Source organism: Capra hircus, chromosome 2 (assembly GCF_001704415.2).
Source record: "Capra hircus breed San Clemente chromosome 2, ASM170441v1, whole genome shotgun sequence".
Classification (NCBI taxonomy): Eukaryota; Metazoa; Chordata; class Mammalia; order Artiodactyla; family Bovidae; genus Capra; species Capra hircus.
In genome coordinates, this window is record NC_030809.1 from 100,281,391 (window position 1) to 100,296,605 (window position 15,215).

General features: G+C 40.7%; 1 protein-coding gene across 6 annotated transcripts in view; it reads right to left on the bottom strand.

Moving 5' to 3' along the window:
• The window catches only part of RBMS1 (RNA binding motif single stranded interacting protein 1), a 221,368-nt gene extending 206,509 nt beyond the window's left edge, over positions 1-14,859 (bottom strand). For 2 of the 6 annotated variants that reach the window (XM_018063626.1, XM_018063616.1), the window contains exon 1: positions 14,215-14,694. In XM_018063626.1, the coding sequence (XP_017919115.1) occupies positions 14,215-14,289 (75 nt within the window). In that variant the 5' untranslated portion in view covers positions 14,290-14,694. Of the gene's footprint in view, positions 1-14,214 lie in introns of all 6 variants that reach the window. The other 4 variants (XM_018063607.1, XM_018063576.1, XM_018063575.1 and 1 more) reach the window with 4 other exon arrangements.

Genomic DNA, 15,215 nt, shown 5'->3' on the forward strand with positions numbered 1-15,215 from the left:
ATGTGAAAGATAAAATACAGCTCCTGGAAGAAAATATAGGAATATATCTTCATGACCTTAAAGTAAGCAAAGATTTCTTAAACAGACACAAAAAGCAATGATCATAAATCATAAATGGAACTTAAAATTAAAAACTTCTATTTATTAAAAGATAGTAATCAGATAGTGAAAGAGAAAACTGAAAATTGGGAGCAGATACTTTCACACACACACACACACGTGTGTGTGTGTATATATATATATATATATATACACACAAATCATTCGTCAGATATATATCTGACGAATGATTTGTATCCAGACTTTATTAAAAAACCTACAACTAATAAAAAGGACAATCCGATATTAAAAAGTGAGGAAAAAGGTTGAGTTTTATGTTATGTGACTTATAAAGCTGTTATGTTTAAGAAGTGAGCAAAATACTTGAAAGACACTTCACAAAAGAGGATATCCAACTGACCGATAAAGACATGAAAACGTGCTCAAAATCATTAATCATCACAGAAATGCAAATGAAAACCATACTGAGATACCGCCAACCAGAAGGGCTAAAATTGAAAAGACTGGCAATACCAAGTGTTAGTGACATGTAGAATAATTAGCTTTCTCACACTTTGCCAATAGGAACAGAAAATGGTAGCATCAACCATTTTAGGTGAACACACATACATTCTATGACCTACCAGTTCCTCTCTTATGAGTAAATGGGTATGCTGACCAAATGGTATAAACAAGAATAATTACAGCAATTTTATTCATAATAGCTCCACAGTGAAATAATCCAAACGCCCATTAATAGTAGAACAGATAAAAGCTGTGATGTATTCTGTGATAGAATACTACACAGCATTAAAAAAAAGAATCGATGGTTACACTTAACCACATGAATGAATGAAATCAAAGTAATGATGAGCTAAAGAGACCAGACACAAAAGGATACATCCCTTTGTATCCTATAGGATTTCATTTGTATGACATACAAGAATGCGCTTAGTCGCTCAGTCGTGTCTGACTCTTTGCGGCCCCACGTACTGTAGCCCACCAGGCTCCTCTGTCCATGGGGATTCTCCAGGCAGGAATACTGGAGTGGGTTGCCATGTCTCCCTCCAGGGGATCATCCCAAACCAGGGATCAAACCAGGTCTCCCACATTGCAGGCGGATTCTTCACCATCTGAGCCACCAGGAATTCATTTTTATGACATACAAGAATAGGCAAAAACCGATCTACAAGGCTAGAAGTAAGGCTAGCAGACACCTTTGGGGAGGACACACTGAGAAGGGCATGAAGGTGCTTTGTGGGTGCTGGCAATGTCAGACAATGACCTGGGTAGCTGTTATATGAGCATATTATATTTAAAATATGTGTGCTATATTTGTGTGTGTGTGTTCTACCTCAAATAAAAATTTTAAATAAACAGGAAAGTAAATAAAATGATCTCATTGTGCTCCATGATGGCAGGAATCATGCCTTATTTACATATTTGCACCTTCCAGGGTCTAATACAATGCCTGCTCAGTGTTTGCTGAATTTAATTAAATTGCCCACCAGGCAGCTCCAACTCTATGATCTTCGCTAGATGATTTTTGTCCATGTCTGAGTGGTCAAGAGAAGAACTAGAGTTGTGCGTGCGCTTCCTGCAGACTCTCTTTAAACTCCCAAAGCGTTCATGTTTTAAATATCTGGCGCTTTTTTTTTTTCTCTTTTCCAAAAAGGGAAATAGGAGTATTTGCATATTGAAAAACAACCCCATTTGCAGGGTTTAACTAGATTCAAATCAAAAAGGCAAAGGAAGAGGAAACAAAGAAAGGTGCTCCTGTGGCGCCCTAGAAAGCAGATGTTCATTAGGGCCCAGACACATGGATGACGATCACCATGTGCTTATCTGAAAGAGCTATCTTCAGAACACACAGTCAAATCAAATTTTGAAGGCTCAAAGGATATTCACTGAAGAATATCCCGAATTGCTGAGACATGAATTTGAATTTGGTGACAGAGACAGAGGGATAGAAAAGAACACCAGATATCACTCTCTGTCATTTGAAATCCTATTTGTATGCTAAGATATAATCTATTCTTTTAAAAAATAAGCAGTCGAAGTCAACATTTAATATTTCTGCTATTAAAATTAAAATCTGAGGAACTATTACCAAGTAAGAAACACACATTTATGCCAATTAAAAAAATACTTTCGTGATTATTTTTAGATAAATAACAATTTAGTGAAATATTCAAGAAACTGAAAAAAATGGTTATATATGATTTTAAACTTTACTATGGGTGAACAAAAAAATGTATGCAGCTTACCATTTCACTATGTCATAGTTAAGTTCCAGTCTTCTTTGGAGTACACATTTGGCATCAAAACACGTTTTATTATGCTAATTATGTTATCTTTTGCTCAAAGTCTTACATCATGTCTGTGCTTCTATAACACTTGTTGTTATTTAGCCAGTAAGTCGAGTTTGACTCTTTGTGACCGCATGAACTGTAGCTTATTTAACTTATATGCAGAGTACATCATGAGAAACGCTGGACTGGAAGAAACACAAGCTGGAATCAAGATTGCCGGGAGAAATATCAATAACCTCAGATATGCAGATGACACCACCCTTGTGGCAGAAAGTGAAGAGGAACTAAAAAGCCTCTTGATGAAAGTGAAAGTGGAGAGTGAAAAAGTTGGCTTAAAGCTCAACATTCAGAAAACAACGATCATGGTATCTGGTCTCATCACTTCATGGGAAATAGATGGGGAAACAGTGGAAACAGTGTCAGACTTTATTTTTGGGGGCTCCAAACTGCAGATGGTGACTGCAGCCATGAAACTAAAAGACGCTTACTCCTTGGAAGAAAAGTTATGACCAACCTAGATAGCATATTCAAAAGCAGAGACATTACTTTGCCAACAAAGGTCCATCTAGTCAAGGCTATGGTTTTTCCAGTGGTCATGTCTGGATGTGAGAGTTGGACTGTGAAGAAAGCTGAGCAACAAAGAATGGATGCTTTTGAACTGTGGTGTTAGAGAAGACTCTTGAGAGTCCCTTGGACTGCAAGGAGATCCAGCCAGTCCATTCTAAAGGAGATCAGCCCTGGGATTTCTTTGGAAGGAATGATGCTAAAGCTGAAACTCCAGTACTCTGGCCACCTCACGGGAAGAGTTGACTCACTGGAAAAGACTCTGATGCTGGGAGGGATTGGGGGCAGGAGGAGAAGGGGACAACAGAGGATGGGATGGCTGGATGGCATCACTGACTCGATGGACCTGAGTCTGAGTGAACTCTGGGAGTTGGTGATGGACAGGGAGGCCTGGCGTGCTGCAATTCATGGGGTCGCAAAGAGTCGGACACGACTGAGCGACTGAACTGAACTGAACTGTAGTTCACCAGGTTCCTCAGCTCATGAGCTTTCCCAGGCAAGAATACTTAAGTGAGTTGCCATTCCCTTCTCCAGGGGATTTTCCCAACCCAAGGATTGAACCCTGCTTGGCAGAATTCTTTACCATCAAGTCACCACCAAATACAATTTTATTAAAATTTTCCCTATAAAATTGGATAAGGAATCAGAAAGAAAATCTGATTCAAAGAGGGAACTGAAGTTAGCAAATTCTTAATCATAATCTCTAAAGGAAAGATTTTTTTTTTTTTACCCAAATTAAGTCAGACCCACTTGGTCCCTTATTTGGGCAGATGCAGGGGGAGTAGCTTGGAAGCGCCCATAACCCTGGCAGATCCACCAGGAGCACACAAACCTCTGGCTGCTCAGAAGTCAGTGCACAGTGAGACTACTGTCACTGTGCAGGAAGAAAAGGTAAAAGTAGAAATGGAGGAGAAAAGGCAGGAGGGAGTGTGGGAAAAGGAGATGAGAGAGAAGCAGCACACTTGGGAGATCGCCCAAACCCATGGACTTCATCCCTCCTTTGCAGGCTCTTGGACCATGTCGAGCTCTTCATCCCAGAGTCAAGCCACAAACCACAAACAAGTACCAAAGGATCCATGGTCCGAGTTGTCTTCTTAAGCACAGACTGGTTCCATTTTTGTCTTCTTTTCAAGGTAGGATTCTTAACCAGTGCTCCGTAGGTTGAGTCTCAGTAAATATCTGAGGTTAATGGGACTGTGCCATCGTCAGATGCTCAACGTTTGGTCCATCTAATCAAAGCTACAGTTTTTCCAGTAGTCACGTATGAATGTGAGAGTTGGACTATAAAGAAAGCTGAGCACCAAAGAATTGATGCTTTTGACCTGTGGTGTTGGAGAAGACTCTTGAGAGTACCTTGGACTGCAAGGAGATCCAACCAGTTCATCCTAAAGGAGATCAGTCCTGAATATTCCTTGGAAGGACTGATGCTGAAGCTGAAACTCCAATACTTTGGCCACCTGATGTGAAAAACTGACTCATTTGAAAAGATCCTGATGCTGGGAAAGATTGAAGGTGGGAGGAGAAGGGGATGACAGAGGATGAGATGGTTGGATGGCATCATCGACTCAATGGACGTGAGTGTGAGTAAGCTCTGGGAGTTGGTGATGGACAGGAAAGCCTGGTGTGCTACAGTATATGGGGTTGCAAAGAGTCGAACACAACTGAGCAACTGATCTGAACTGAAGAGTCATGAAGCATTGTTGGACCAGGACTTGGTGGAAATAGAAGTGATGGCACTGGACGATGATTTCTTTGTGTTTTGGTTTCCTTCTTGTTACCAGCCTCAAGAGCTGTTTGCCTGATTCAGTGAGTGCTACAGAAGAGGAGAGAAGTTGGCAAGGCTGTAGTAATCTAGCCAGTGATGAGCCAGGGATACAAAACCCTACTTCTTAGAATCTAGCCTTGGACTGCTTTATAAAATTGAAGTTGGGCTAGGAGGAAGGAGCGGAGAAGGCAATGGCACCCCACTCCAGGACTCTTGCCTGGAAAATCCCATGGATGGAGGAGCCTGGTAGGCTGCAGTCCATGGGGTTGCGAAGAGTCAGACACAACTGAGCGACTTCACTTTCCCTTTTCATTTTCACGCATTGGAGAGGGAAATGGCAACCCACTCCAGTGTTCTTGCCTGGAGAATCCCAGGGATGGGGGAGGGGTCACACAGAGTCAAACACGACTGAAGCGACTTAGCAGCAGCAGCAGCAGCAGCAGCAGGAAGGAGAACAAGAGATTATCTGTGAGGCCAGCACAGGAAAAGAAAACAAGTATGTGGGGAGCTAGTCTCAGGAGTGAGGAGTGAGCAGGGCCCCCGAGGCTTAACCCACTGAGAAGCTCCAGTGCCCACAAGTCCCACTTCCACAAATCCCTGCCCCTTGTGACTTCACAAGCCACACCTCCCTCCTCTTCTTAAAACCCAGTCCCCAGTCCGGTAAGCTCAAAAGCCCTGTTGAGGGACTACGGGGAGCTTCAGTCTTCCCACTTCCCCTCAGGTGAATTAAGAAAAACTTCTCACTCCCCACTAAAAGGGGCAAAGAGGGGTACTGGAGTTCCAACTCTGAATACTTACCCTCCTCCTCCAAGAAACATTATTCCTTATGATGATTTGGTTCCATGCATGAGTACATGCTAAAGTTGCTTCAGTTGTGTCAGACTCTGTGCAACCCTATGGATTGCATTCTGCCAGGCTCTTGGTCCACGGGATTCTCCAGGAAAGAATAGTGGAGTGAGTTGCCATGTCCTTCCCAGGGAACCTTGGCTGGTGGGTTCTTTACCACTAGCACCACCTGGGAAGCACATGTGGTAGGACCAATACGTAACAATTATATGTGAATTCTAAAATGGGTTACTTTCACAGGCCCATATCCGTTGGCTGGAAACCCTTTAATGAAAGATAACAATTTATACATGAAATATACTAGATGAATTTCAAGTACTAAGTAAGTGATATGTGAACTTTGGGGAGCAAAACTTGTTGTAAACAAAATTCATTTTTAAGATAAGCTATACCCAATCACAGAAAAATCACACAGCGTTCTAAAAAATATCATTTGCCTAGCAATAGAATTTCTGTTAGAGAAGTTTCTCTTCTAGCCAGTTCTTTTTGTGTGTTGCTGTTGTTGTTAATAAAAGTAGGCAAATAATCATGTAGAATAAAACCCAAGAACTGATTGAGACTAGGAACTTTCTTTCTTAAGGCTTTCATTTTTTAAACAATGAAATTAATCAAAGTTGTGCTCTGTAGGTGGCAGAGGGGACTTTGGGAGTATTTCAGTTAAACACCTGAAAATAAAAAGTGGCAAATTTTCCTTTCTATAAATGTCTGCATTTGTCAAAAGCCTGTTTGGTAATGAATCTAAATTACTGTTGAAAAGACAAAGGTAAAGTTGGTGGTATTACAAATTTCTGACATGATGTACTTCTTGTAGCCAAATATTTTATGAGACTTTATTTCAAACTGTGAAAATATTTCACTGTTATCCCACATACGAAGAAGGGTTTAGAGGTTTTTCAGCCCAAATAGTCTCTCAATTACAACTCTCAAAATCACCATTTAAAAAAGTGTTAAATAGGGGGAATAGTATATTGGCATTTGAGGAGCTTAAGTACAACAGAAATGTAGGTTTATGATCTAAAATTCTTTTTTGGCAATTTTGATTTCCCGCCCAAAAAACTCAAGTTCAGAAAAAGCACAGAATTCCATGATGTATCCATCGAACTCTGTCCATTCCAATTCGTAGTTTTCAACTTATAAAAAACAAAATCAATATCATATAAAGTGGATCTACCCACTTGGGAGAGCTGGGAAGATGATGTATTTTTTTCTTCAAGATTGGTAAAAATTATTCATGATATCTATGAAATCATCTTGTTTTGTTGCACAAAAACTCTTCCTGAAACCATTTTTTTTTTCCCTTGACCCAACAGCCCAATAGCACGTGTTGTTCAAAGGGTAGTCGGGAGGGTGGGCTCAGTGTCCCACACTGAGGCCAGAGGATAATACGCCTCCTGAAGGACTCAGACCCACTGCAGAGCTCATTTTAAAAAAATTAAAGCTAGAAAATGACCAAATAAAGAGAATAAAAAGCTATAATCCTAAAAGATCAGGAATAATTTTTTAAAAATCTGTTATTTTCTGAAGAAATGTCAACTCATATTAAACACATTATCACCATGTAGATTGCAGGTACACAGTGACGCCTAACAACTCCAAACAACAGTAACAAATTAGAAGAAATAAACATCACTTCAAATGATAAAAGTAAAAGAATAAAAGTAAAAGTTCCATATCACAATTATGTCATCATTCAAGGATTATATTTCCAGCCTGTCACAACCCTAATAGGTGGGCTTAATAGCACATTTGTAAGCATAAAACTGGAAATATAATAATGTAAAATAAGGTAATTGAACATGAAACTTTGAGGAGAAGGAGTTAAGATAAAGTATGAAAAAGTGATATTCTTTAAAATTCTAAGTAGTCATAAGAGGATTACAGAGCAGAAAATATATAAAACAAGGGTGATTATCAATTTAAGAAATTTTCATTCATTAATCTAAAGCCCATTTCTCTATAAAACTCCCAGGTTCGTTGTAATTTTTATTAGCACTTTACCTTTTCTCACAATACACATGACAGTTTTTAATCCCACATGTGGATCAGAGACCCTTCCTCTCATCAGACCCTTGGTTGGTATGCTGTCTTCCCGGGTGAACTATTTTGAAAACATTCTTTGCTTATGTCTTAAAATGTGTCTATTCTGTCTTTGCTGGCAGCTGGACAGCAGGGACCAGATATGACACCCCCTTACCTTTCCCAATACCCAAAGCAGACAATGGTGCTGTAGGGTGACTAAGGAAATACAATCACTTCGTTAGTATTATAGCCCTTCAAGAGCCTCAGCAATTTCCCACAAGCACCAGCTTAAAATTTAGCCTAATTCCAGAACAGAGTCATCACAGGCAATCATCCACCAGACGTTGATTTTGTGTGTTTACAGTGAAAGTGTTAGTCGATCAGTCATGTCCGACTTTTTGCAACCTCATGGACTGTAGTCCACCCAAGTTCCTCTGCCCATGGGATTCTCCAGGCAAACATACAGAAGTGGGTAGTCATTCCCTTCTCCAGATAATCTTCGCAACCCAGGGATTGAACCCGAGTCTCCCACATTGTAGGCAGATTCTTTACCATCTGAGCCACTAGGAAAGCCACAGTATCAGATTTACAAGCAAGTTAATTGTTCATATTAGTATCTAACCTCTTTTTTAGAATCTAGGTTTTCACATATATCATCCAGAAGACTGTTCTCCCTCAATGGCAAATGCATGCATTTAAGAATTAGCTAGAAGACAATATACGGAGAACAAGAATGTTCAGTTTTAGACTGAACAGTTTCTCCTCCTGGAGGTCTAGATGTTGATTTTTGCTCCCCTTTTCTTTCTCACCATCTTTGATACACTTTTTTTCCAATGCTTATTTGAAAATGTTAAATATTCATATAATTATTTTAAGGATATTAGGTGCATTAAGCAAAAATAAGGAATTCAATTATGTAAGATACATGTTTAGCTTGCTAGCTTGGCTGTCACCATTCTCTCTTTATACCTTCCCCCACAGATCTACCTGATTAAGAAATGACTTAGTTTCTGTTCTCAAATCTGTGTGTGTGTGCTCAAATCTGCATGTGTGTTTGACACATACACTGTATAAGAAGGCATTTTGCTGTGTATCATCGGACCAAACTCTGGGTGGTAAATGTTTGTGTCATCCAACTGCTGCTTCTCCCAAGGCACCAGGTTTTACCACTTGTTAAAATGATACAGCAGAGAAATCAGGATATTTACATTCATTCCACATAAAATCCCCAAGCCCAATGCTCAATTTTGAATATACAGCTTAATTGTGTACCAAATATTATGGCACTGCATTTAAATCACTGACATATCATTACAACATTTCTTTAAGCAATGTTACATTGAATAAAACACCTCCAGTTAAGAACAATTGGGTATGTTCCTGTTTATTCCTGTAATATCCCAATGAATGGGATAAAAAACTAGGTAGCTAAATGTCATATTTAGGGTAATACACCCCTCAGTAACACAGATAATTATAATTCTGAACCACTTGAGGCTAGTTTATATTTTAGTTATTATTCATTAAATGAATAAATGTTTTTACCACATCTGAAATATACCAAAAAAAAAAAAAAAAAGGATTTTCTTGAAAATTAAGCAGAAAAAGTTTGAATTGTGTTGGTGGGGGCCAGTAGTAAGAGGCAAATACATGCTGAGTAACCAATTCATCACATATAACATTTCCCTCTTTGCTATAACACTATGAGATCTTTTTTTCTGGTGCCATAGTCTTTAATAAAGACTGTAAAAAAAAAAGGTACTTTGATTTCATAAATTAAGCATGGACCAATTGATATGTAGTTCACCTTAGTGATCTTCATAAAATGAAAGTTTTCATTACAGGAACAAGATAAATTAAAATTCAAATCAAACTATATTGAGATTTCATTAGAAAATTAGGCTGGGTTATTATATTTGTAGATTTTGGTCTATAATTTTTTTCTGGTCTAAGAAAATTTTGCATGTACTTATTCAGAATATAATAGTAACAAGCATTTACTTAGCACCTAGTGTTCTGCAACTCAAATAAGAAATATGGACAGCTGATAGCCTTTGAAAAGAGATTCAACGTAGGATAAGGAGACCATACTAGGGGAAAATAAACTTTAGGGAACTGAGAATCCAATAAAAAACAAACTAGATAAGAAATCCCTCATCTTTAAAAAAAATGAATGATATTTAGATGTCCATATCATTTTAACTTCCATTCTAGATCTTCCTCACATAATTTTTATTGGTTAAGAAGATATAGGGGAAAAAAGGAATTTTCATTTCTAGCAAATCCTTCTTTAGTAAAAAGAAAGGGGAAAAGGTCCTGCTGTCTAGCATAAAGACCTAGAACTTAAAATTTCAGTCTTCATTAAGAAAGCTGGGGTAATTAATAGTTCCAAGAAACTACTAAGCAAAGCACAAAGACTCATCAATGTATCAAAAAGCTTAAAACTTTTTGTCATGAACGTGTATTACATGGGAATTGCCATATTTTAATTTAAATCTGAAGCCAAGATCACCATATATGTAAAGTATATCTGGTTATACTGATACTAAATAATTGATTACTTTCCTCCTTTTCTTTACTTATCTTTTCCCTGTTCCATTCTAATAGTGTAAGATTTGGCTCCCAACATATAAAAAATAATAGATATTATGGAAATTTAAAAGAAATGGCTATCCAATGGGAAGGAGCCTATAATATTTCATTATAATGCATCTTCACTTTAGCATTTCCATGACCCCGAGTCTTCCAACACTACTTCCAGATAGCCACAATATCTCGGCCACTTATGAAAAGAAAGTGTATTCTTCATATAAAATATTGTATTAATGTATTGATGCATTTAAACAAACTTTATTCATTTCCCAAATACGGTTACTTCTCAGGACACAAAGCACCCCAAGTCTTAACATCATGCCACTGTACCTCCAATCCACCTTAATATACTCAGCAGTTCCATGTATCAAATCATCATCCCTAATTCCTAAAGAAACAGATTGATACAATATTCATGTGGTTATAACTAAGGAAAAATCAAGGAATTCAACAAAGCATTAATGCACCCACAAATTCAATTCAGAAAAAGCTTTTTTCCTAGTAGTTTCATTAATAGAATACCAAATTTTATCGCTCAATATTTTTCAGATTTTTAGGCTAGGTTCAGGTATCTTCTCTGGCATACACTTACACAAAAATAGTTTTAAAACAAACATTTGTTTTAGAAACAAACATTTTTCTAGTGTAGGTCATCTCTTACACAAAGCAATCTATGAATAAAGATCCCAAATGAGTCAAGTTGCTTGTAGATGGTACAAAATATCAACTAACCATTAAAGAACGTTTTGTGCTTCCCTTTCTCCAAAAGAACTAGAATAAGTGTTTCAATTCCCATAAACATTTGTATATACATATTGCTAGTAATACACATCATGGTATTTTTGAAACAAACAGAATTCAAGGGTTTCCTTTACGATAAGTGAAAATGTCTACATACAAAATTTTAATTAAAATATATCAAATTGTCAGAATGTTTCCTGTGTATCTGAAAACTAGATACCAAATTTAATTTTCAATAATATACAATGTCTCAATAATTTAGAAAATCCTTCAAAACAATACATGCTTATACTTATGAAGCTACATCAGCCTATATCTTAGAATGGATGTGTCAAGTGATAGAGAGACTCCTGCTGTGATAAGACCATCCTTACAGAGAAATACAAAAAACTCAACAAGCGTGTAAAATCAGGTTACTTGCAATCTCTGTTACTCTGCACTAAGGTATTATAAAAATTTTGGAGTCCTTCATTTCCACCCCATGTCTAGTCCTTCCATAATATCCTCTATTTTACTTTATGTTTATCGCATCTGCGTTACTTTTCTTTTTCTGTCAAAGCATAACACACACAAATATGGTCACAGGCTGTAATACAGCTCCATAATTTTTTGGTTACTAATTGTTAATAGAAATGTAGGAGTAACTAATACGTTTCTATAGAGAAACATTACTAAATAAATTTTTCAAAACAGACTGATTGGATGATTAACATAAGAAAAATTATTTGACACATGATAACTTTTTAAATAAAGCATGGTAACAAAACTGATTTTCAAGTGCCATTTTCATTGGTGTATCTATTCCTTTTGAGGAAAAGAAATCCCACCCATTTATTCTTTCTCGATTCAAAACAATCACATCCATTTCTTGATGACAAGTCTAAGTCAAATATCACTTGGTAAACGACCACACCATTCTTCAGTTTTCGATACCGCTTCCAAACAGAAGTTTCAAAACAACTCTGTCTAGCAAACACATCATTGTACTTTAAACGGTGATGCTACCTATCGCGTATTTCAGGAGGATCAGAACACAAACACACAGAGGCAAGGATCATCACTGTAGACCACAGATACTACAGCAGTTTATTAACTCTTTAGGGAGAATAGGTAACACTTGGTTTTCAACTAACTACAGATCAAATCAGGTCTCTATTTTTTAAAAATGATTTACAATACCATGATACAAGAGAGAGATTAGATAAGGGAGAAAAAAACGGCTATGTGTACTGAATTATGCTTACCTAAAATCTGCATCTAGTCGCTTTACATTTTAGGAGATGCCTCTTCTTGAGATAATCAAGATTCTTTACAACAGGGAATTTAGATTTAATTATCAAACTTTAATACCATGTTATATAGGTCAAGTGAGTATGTCTGTCTTTCTCCGGAAACAAAGAGATTCAGAGTAATAGGATTTCAGATTTCAGAGTAGAAACAGCAAGATATGTTTTGAGACTGTCATTTACTGTAACACAAATCAATATTAAATGCTTTATGCAGGAAGCACACTTTCAGAAAATGGGCCCTAAAGCTTTCTGGGATCTGACCCTAATTACTAGAGCAGGCTCTTGCCGTTTGTCTCTCTCTTCAATTATTTACGGGGCAAAAAGAGCCAAATGGCATTGCATTAGCTATATTAAATGCTATGTACTTGGTTTCTAACTTACTAATGGTACATAAAAATTACTAAGGTGAATGTGCCTGTAGAAACATGGTCTTTTTTTCTTCACCTGAGTGTATGTTATTTATTATTCATAAAGTTAAGTGTTGAACAGGCTGTCCTTTAGGTACCCAATGCTGCATAATTTAAACAAATGCATTAAACATATATGATATCTAAAAGGTAGTGCATTGATTACACCTCAAAATTTCTCCGAACAACTTATATTTACAATGTAGTTCACCAAAATACGGGTACCGCCCTCCAATCCCTGAAAACAAATACAGAGGCCACCACACAAAAATGAGTAATGGGTATCCTTACTGCTACCATCTTGCTGCTTTCTGGTGATTACTGGGTAGGGGGTGAAAATGAGGTCCTTCAGGGCTAAGAAATTTCAGGTCTCTATGCGGAAGAGTGTCATTTCACCTACAGGGACACATGCAGAACGATGATGTAGGTACATAACATGGACCAAACACACTGTAAGAAAAAAGGCTTATCGAAGTTGAATCAGAGATTCTCTGCACCAGGCCTGAAATGCCCTCTGCCAGCAAGCAGGGCATGATAACAACCTTCCAGAAAAAGTTCAGAGGCTGTATCCACACTTGATTCTTTTGTAATCTGGAAGGGCACCAGAAGCCCAGATAGGAGATGCTAACAGCTGACAAAATCTTTTGCATTCAACTTTCGCCCTCCCAAACTGGAAAAAAAGCTTCCAAAGCAGCGAAACCCTCACTTTTCATGGACCCAATAATTTTTTTAAATGAGTTCAGAAGGCATCAAATTATTATAGTAAAAATAAGATAGGCCCACTAACAACGTACCCAGGGTCCCTAGAAAGCCAGGCGCAATTTGTATGACTACATGTCATCTGCTGTTTTACTTAAGCGTGTACCAAGGCCACTTCTGAGAAAGCACCACTGAAAATCGATCTGTAGGTAAACATATAAGGTAGCATTTTTCAAAACTAAATACGAAGTCACTTCTTTCTCTGCATCGAAATCTGCCCATTGTCCCTCTTTTGCAGAAGCTACAGGGAAGATTAAAAGGGACATCAATGAACGCTGAGTGAACTTTGGCCACTTTCCTACCCAAAACACCAGCGTAAAAGTAGAAATCAGTAACCAGGTGAAGTGCCACAGCGCACAAAGATCAAGGCGAGGGGCGGGCGCGCAGGGCCGGAGGCGGGGAGGGAAAAGTCCCGTCCCCCCCTGGAGCCCCAGTCATCGCGCGCGCGGGAGACTGAGGGGCGTCCCCGGGGGGCGGGAGGTTCGGCGCCACTCCGAGGGAAGCCGAGAGTTGCCGCTCGCCGGGCGAGGCCCAGGAGAAGGGGTCGAAGATCTGCGCCGCCGGCGGGACCCGCGGCCGTGCAGCCAACGCTCGGCGAGGGGCGCCGCTCGGCCCGCGACCCTCCCCGCCTCCCGGGCCAGGAAGGGGCCGGCGGCTCTTTCCTGTCTAGTCTTTCCCCCCGAGGCTTTCTGTAACCCGACCCCCGCACTCAGTTCCGCGGGCAGCAGCCGCCCAGCGCGCCGCCCGGCTGCGCCCAGGCCAGCGCTATAGTTAGCAACCTTCCATCAACTCCACCGGGGGCGGCGGGTGCTCGGCGCTCGCCCCTCCCGGACCCGAGCAGCGTGCGCCCCGGGCGCCCCCCATCCCCGGCGCCCCTTTACCTTCGCTTGAAGATACTGGGGGTAGTAGTAGGTGGCGTACTGAGGGTACATCTGCTGTTTCCACACTTTGCCCATGAAGCTGGAAGGGAGCCTGCCGTGCAGGGTCGCGGGCACTTTGGGGTTTCCAAGTCTCGGTCTCTCCTGCCTCTCCCTTTCCGGCGGCGGCGGCGGCGGCGGCGGCGGCCGCTGCTCCACCTCCCAGCCCGGACCAGACGTCCTCCTCCTCCTTCTTCTCCTCCTCCTCCTTCTTCTCCTCCCAGACAGAGAGAAAGACACTGCAGAGCGCAGAGGGCACCCCGGACAGGGCGCTCCCAAGGAGTTGCCTCCCGGAGCCCGACTGCTCCGGGGCTGCCAAGGGCTGGCGCGCTGGCCGCGCTCCGCTCCGGCGAGCAGGCTGAGCGGGGCCGGGAGGTGATCAATACAAGTGGAAAGTGCTGCGGCGGCGGCGGCAGCAGCGGCGGCAGCGCTCGGTGCCAGGCGGCATCTGGGGTGGGTGCGCCCGATTGGGAGAGGGGAGAGGGGCTGGCGTGCCGAGGCCGTGGGGGAAGGGCGGCGGGGGCGGGGCTTGGGCGCCGCGGATCCGGGACCCGCTGGAGGTGAGGGCTGAGTTTTAACCACTCCTCACCTCCCGGGCTCCGCGTAGGACGGACCGAAACCTTGGGAGCCCGGATCGCTTTGTGTTGGGGGTGGAGTGTGGGGGTAGACTGCAGGGACCCAGCTTAAGAACTGCGGAGTGGACACCTTGTTTGGTTTCATGAGTTTTATCTCCTTTAGGAGGAGGGGAGGAAAGGGGAGAAAGAGGAAGAAATCTCATTAATCTCTCACTTACTCCCACCCAGTGATTTTTTTTTTTCCCCCACAAGAGAAGAAAAATGATTTAGTGCCCAACCACAAAGCTGCAGTGGGGACACCAGGGTTCGGTTCCCCCCATCCCCCCTCCCCAGGCCTAATTTTCTAGTTGACCTTGGGAGGGTTAGTGTCCTTCGATTTGGTTTTCCCAG